General features: G+C 42.2%; 1 protein-coding gene across 1 annotated transcript in view; it reads right to left on the minus strand.

Annotated features, from left to right (window-relative positions):
* The window catches only part of TAOK3 (TAO kinase 3), a 110,667-nt gene that overhangs the window by 19,867 nt on the left and 84,854 nt on the right, over positions 1-5,946 (minus strand). Inside the window, exon 15 of the mRNA XM_011964546.1 lies at positions 4,007-4,210. Within this exon, the coding sequence (XP_011819936.1) occupies positions 4,007-4,210 (204 nt within the window). The remainder of the gene's footprint in view (positions 1-4,006; positions 4,211-5,946) is intronic.

The raw sequence follows: 5,946 nt of genomic DNA on the forward strand, positions 1-5,946 counted from the left end.
TGTTTGTAAAGATGGTTTTACTGTTGCAAAATAACAACAATAATTCTGAAAAGCAATCATAAAAAGTTCCTCAATCATTCACTATTTTCTCCTGATGCGAACGATACAACTATGTGTATCATTTTACACTTAAAAGAACTTTTGCCAGGCGTGGTGGCTCAAGCCTGTAATCCCAGCACTTTGGGAGGCCCAGACGGGCGGATCACGAGGTCAGGAGATCAAGACCATCCTGGCTAACACGGTGAAACCCCACCTCTACTAAAAAATACAAAAAACTAGCCAGGCGAGGTGGCGGGCGCCTGTAGTCCCAGCTACTTGGGAGACTGAGGCAGGAGAATGGCATAAACCCGGAAGGCAGAGCTTGCAGTGAGCTGAGATCCGGCCACTGCACTCCAGCCTGGGCGACACAGCGAGACTCTGTCTCAAAAAAAAAAGAACTTTCACTACTTAGCTTTATGTTTTTCTGTTTTTGTTTATTTTCAATGTTCTTGAGTTACTTTTGTAAATAAAAAAGCTTTGAACATTTTCATGAAGGTGGGCTCTGGAATAAGACTAAACAAAGGAAAACCTACACTTTTACGAAAAATACTCTTACAGAGTTATTCTTTGCTCAACTGGCTAGAACCTTATACTAATGAAGTCACCAATATAGTTCCTATCATTTTTGGGGAGTAATTATCTTCTGTAACTTTTATTGACATGAATTGTCCCCTTAGCCTCAGACTTCCTCCAAATATCTATTATTAGAATAACAATAAATGCTACATGAAAAGACTCCCAAATGACTTATTTCCAACTGGCCATTAGCCTTTTTCATTTTGATTTTTTGACTTCTGATGAACGTAAAATGTGCAGTACTGAATCAGCTTCTTTATTTTTTAACTTATTTATATATTTTTTGAGATTGAATTTCACTCTTGTTGCCCAGTTGGAGTGCACTGGTGCAATCTTGGCTCACTGCAACCTCTGCCTCCCAGGTTCAAGCAATTCTCCCTGCTCAGACTCCCAAGTAGCTGGGATTACAGGCACCCACCACCACATCGGCTAATTTTTGTATTTTTAGTAGAGACGGGGTTTCACCATGTTGGCCAGGCTGGTATCAAACTCCTGACCTCAGATGATCCACCCACCTTGGCCTCCCAAAGTGCTGGGATTATAGGCGTGAGCTGCCATGCCCACCCCTCACTCCCCTTTTTTTTTTAAAAGACAGTCCCATTCTGTCGCCCAGGCTGGAATGGAATGACATGATCTCAGCTTACTGCAAACTCTGCCTCCTGGGTTCAAGCCATCCTTCCACCTCAGCCTCCCGAGTAGCTGGGATTACAGGTGCCCACCACCATGCCTGGCTAATTTTTGTATTTTTAGTAGAGATGGGGTTTCACCACATTGGCCAGGCTGGTCTCGAACTTCTGACCTCAAGTGATCCGCCTGCCTCAGTCTTCCAAAGTGCTGGGATTATAGGTATGAGCCAGCATGCCCGGCCTGAATCAGCTTCTTACCAAAACCTCTCTCTAATCTCTTCTCTATTTCCACCACATCTTCATTTTCCCTTGTGTTAAGCCCTAGAAATAATTTTGATTCTGTCTTCATCTTTTTTCTCATATCTTAGTATATGTCAAGTCCTGTTTACTTTAAACTTTGAGTTGCGTTTCAAATCTACTGCTCTGACAGCTACTACCACCAGCCTTGTCCATACCCTATTTCCTGCTTCTAGTCTTTTCTCTCTAATCTTGTGCTTCTCAAGCAGGTTTTTTTTTTTTCATTATTGCCCCTGTAAGGAGACTTTTTAGGCTTTTTCTCCCTTAATCATCCCCATCACTGAAATATTAATACCACAGGTAGACTGTGTATCTGTTTATTATGCACTGTGGTCCCTTGAAACTGTAATAATATCTAAGTCACCCCACCCCAACAAGAACTCACTTTCACCCACTGGGGGTGTTATCACCCCCACTGAGAATTCATGTTCAAATCACTCTGTGTATTACTGTCAACCTGGGCTAATCTCTTTAAAGTACAATTTTAGCCATATCACTGCCCGTCTCAAAAATGTTCAGCAGGCTGGCTGCGGTGGCTCATGCCTGTAATCCCCACACTTTGGGAGGCTGAGGCAGGCAAGTCACTTGAGCTCAGGAGTTTGAGACCAGCCTGGGCAACATGGTAAAAACCCATCTCTACTAAAAATATAAAAAATTAACCGGGCTTGGTGGTGTGTGCCTGTAATCCCAGCTACCTGGGGGGCTGAAGTGGGAGGACCGCTTGAAACTGGGAGGCTGAGGTTGCAGTGAGCTGAGACTGCGCCACTGTACTCCAGCCTGGGCAACACAGCGAGACTCTGTCTCCAAAAAAAATGTTCAGCAGCTCACAGCTCTCCCTCTTCTAGTAAGACAGCATGCATAAAGAGCCCGAGCCTGGCCTACATGTGTTCAATACATTTTAGTCTGCTTCACCCCTTTTCCTTCTCATTTCAGTGCAGCTCTCTAACAAGATTCTATCAATCCACTTTTGTATTAACTGTGCTGGAAGTGCTCGTTTCCCTCATGTAGGCCAGCACTGGGCTTTTCTCAGACTTTGATATTGTTACCACTGTGCTAGATCATTTATAAAGTTTTCTCTGCTTACTCCAGGTCACAATGATTTTCTGTTGAACACAGTATTCTGTATTCCTCATCTCAGTGAACGCCAGCATATCCCTCCAACCTCCCAAAGTAGAAACTTGGAAGTCACTTTTGACTTCCTCTTCTGAAATTCCCATATCTATTTGGTCAAGATTAACTATCAGTTCTGAGTAAGAAATGTCACTCAGATCTAATTGCCTCTATCCCCACAGCCTCTTCCAGGTTAGAATTGGAGAAAGAGTATCCTGGCTGACCTCACTGCACTTTGCTTTTCATGACTTCCACCTCTCTCTCATACTGAAGCACTAATTCTTTTTTTTTTTTTGAGATAAGTCTCACTTTATTACCCAGGCTGGAGTGCAGTGGCACGATCCTGGCTCACTGTAACTTCTGTCTCCTGGGCTCAAGTGATTCTCCTGCCTCAGCCTCCTAAGCTGGGATTATAGGTGTGCACCATCACGCCCAGCTAATTTTTGTATTTTTAGTAGAGACGGGGTTTCACCATGTTGGCCAGGTTGGTTTCAAACTCCTGACCTCAAGTGATCCTTCTGCCTTGGCCTCCCAAAGTGTTGGGATTACAGGCGTGAGCCACCATGCCCGGCTGATACACTAAGTCTTCAAAATAAAGAAATGTCTCATCATGTCATTATCCTGCTTAGTAATCTCTGATAGCCACTGCCTTCAGGCTAAAAGTGAAATGCCTTGCCTTAAACAAGGGTCTCTATATTCTGCTTCCAACTAATATTGTTCTGCCCTCCACTCCATATACACAGAACTCTAGTCACACTCATCTTTTCATCAATAGCAGAGTCCTCTAAGCCCTCTCATGATTGTATGCCAATGATACTTTATTTCTATGTCTAATATGTTACCTAACATATTGTATTATAATTAGTCTGTTACATGTTTTTATTGCTCTTAGACTCACAGCCATTTGAAGGCAGGGAGTACGCTGCTTGGTATCCCTGGTGTCTAGCACTCACTCTGAGAGTGCTGGATGACTGAATGAATAAACTTAGTTATAGAGCATCATAATGTCACTTAAATGTTTTATGTGGAGTCACAAAAACATAAGTCCTTGACAAGCAGACTGAAAACAAAAATTCTCGATTCTACTTCTTTTGATTATTCATTGTGTGATATGGCTTATAACAGGGGTTCAGTAAAATTCTATTACATGTATTTAGATGGAGTTGATTCTTTGTTCTGTGAGTGGGCTTCCTCTTATCATTCCCTGACTTTTTTTGTGTACCTACTCTGTGTTAGCCACTGTGCTAAAGGCTATACAGGCTAGGGATATAGGAATGGACCAGGCAGACGTGGTCACAAGCCTCACATAGCTTATTGTCTCCTATGTCAATGACAGTAGTGATGAGCGTAATAAATACCTCCCGAATGTTCTGCTGCTCCACCTCGTGCCGCTTGATCATTATTTTCCGCTTGAAGAAACGACAATTTTTGTCGTAGTACAGTCTCTGTTGAGTGAGAAGGTGGGCTTCCTCTTCAGCCTGCGTGTGCTGCAAGTTCTCTTTATGTTTGGAGATCCGCTCTTGCTTCTCTTTCTTGGGTGTGCTGTGGTCCTCATTCATTTCCTAAAAAGAAAAGACAGAAACCAAGCTGGTCTCACTAAATGAAAGGGACTGCAACAGCTCACTGCAACTGAAGATTAAGTTATTTGGAAAGCCAATGCAAATGTAAGCACAGAAACACTTGGTGTTGTATATCCTTCCCCCATTTTTTTTTTATTTGCCCATTAATTGAGTATTAAGTGAGAGGGACACTTGTGAGTTTCTGTATCTTTGGCTTCTCACTCTCAGAAATTATTTGTTCACTCATTCACTCAACACAAACTTAATAAGCTCCTATCATGTGACAGGCAGTGTGCAAGATACATGATACAAAGGTGAGTAAAAGGCCATCATATTTGCCACCATGTGTCTTTACATTATAGAATCAAAAATTAAAGAACCGCAGAAATGAACTAAAAATTACTGTGATCACTGCTTTGAAGAGGATGTACTGGGTCCTATAAGAATTTAATAGAAAATATTTAATCTTGGTAACAACTAAGAAAAATTAGTAGGAGTTAACCAGTGGAAAAGGAGAGGGGAGAATACTCTCAGTAGAGCAAACAGCATGTGTCAAGCCCTAGGGGTGGGGGAGGAAACATGGCGCCATCAAGGGTTGAAAGAAGGTCGGAGTGGCTGGTGTAATGTAACATGAGATGAGTCTGACCAGGTAGGTGGGACCATTGAGGCTTTACAGACCAGTATAAGGACACTGATCTTTAGTATAGGAGAAATGGATTTCATGTATGTGAGAGTGTCATAATGAGATGCATTTCAAAATGATTACTCTGGCTGCCATGGGGAGAAGAGAATGAAGGAGGCAAGAACATATGAAGATAGCTACTGGAACGGTCCAGGCAAGAGAGATGATAGTAGCTTGGACAAAGGAAGTAGTGACAAGACTGAGAGAAGTAGACAGATTCCAAAGAGAAGAGGTGACTATGCAAATGTCACTAGTTTGAATTTTAGGACAAAGCATTCATCACTTGGGATTACAGAGTAAATAAACCATCTATATTTTCAAAAGGACAAAATTCACAATTTTTCCAGAACATCTGAGCAAAGGAAACAAAGCAGTGAATCAGACAGTTAAGACATTAAACTATGGTGAAAAGAAAAAGACTACTTATTAAGAAAGTACAGTCTACTCTTCTTTCTTCATTTGGTTAGCTACTCACTCAGCTAAAATCTCCTTCAATTGCTAACACCTATTTTACTTAATGTTTTGTGATGCAGATATCATAGACTATTTTACCTCTTAGCCAAGAAGTCTCTATAAATCAATTTTCAACTATTCTGTTCCAGTGAAGCTGTAAGTGAAATCTTAGAATCGACAAGAGAAAGTGTTGTTTTCAGAGTAAGCTGGAGTAAGGCTGGGTCATTCATCTCTTCATGCCGTGATGTCACTACTTGGTTTGCCATTAACCACTAGCCTGCAGACCCCAATTCAAATATAATCACAAAAATTTACTCCAAAATCAAGAATAGGCCAGGCGTAGTGGCTCACGCCTGTAATCCCAGCACTCTGGCTGAGGAGGGTGGATCACGAGGTCGGGAGATCGAGACCATCTTGGTTAACACGGTGAAACCCTGTCTCTACTGAAAATACAAAAAAATTAGCCGGACGTAGTGGCGGGCGCCTGTAGTCCTAGCTACTCAAAAGGCTGAGGCAGGAGAATGGTGTGAACCCAGGAGGCAGAGATCGCGCCACTGCACTCCAGCCTGGGCGAGAGAACAAGACTCCATCTCAAAAAAGAAAA

This window comes from Mandrillus leucophaeus, unplaced genomic scaffold (assembly GCF_000951045.1).
Source record: "Mandrillus leucophaeus isolate KB7577 unplaced genomic scaffold, Mleu.le_1.0 Scaffold7, whole genome shotgun sequence".
Lineage (NCBI taxonomy): Eukaryota > Metazoa > Chordata > Mammalia > Primates > Cercopithecidae > Mandrillus > Mandrillus leucophaeus.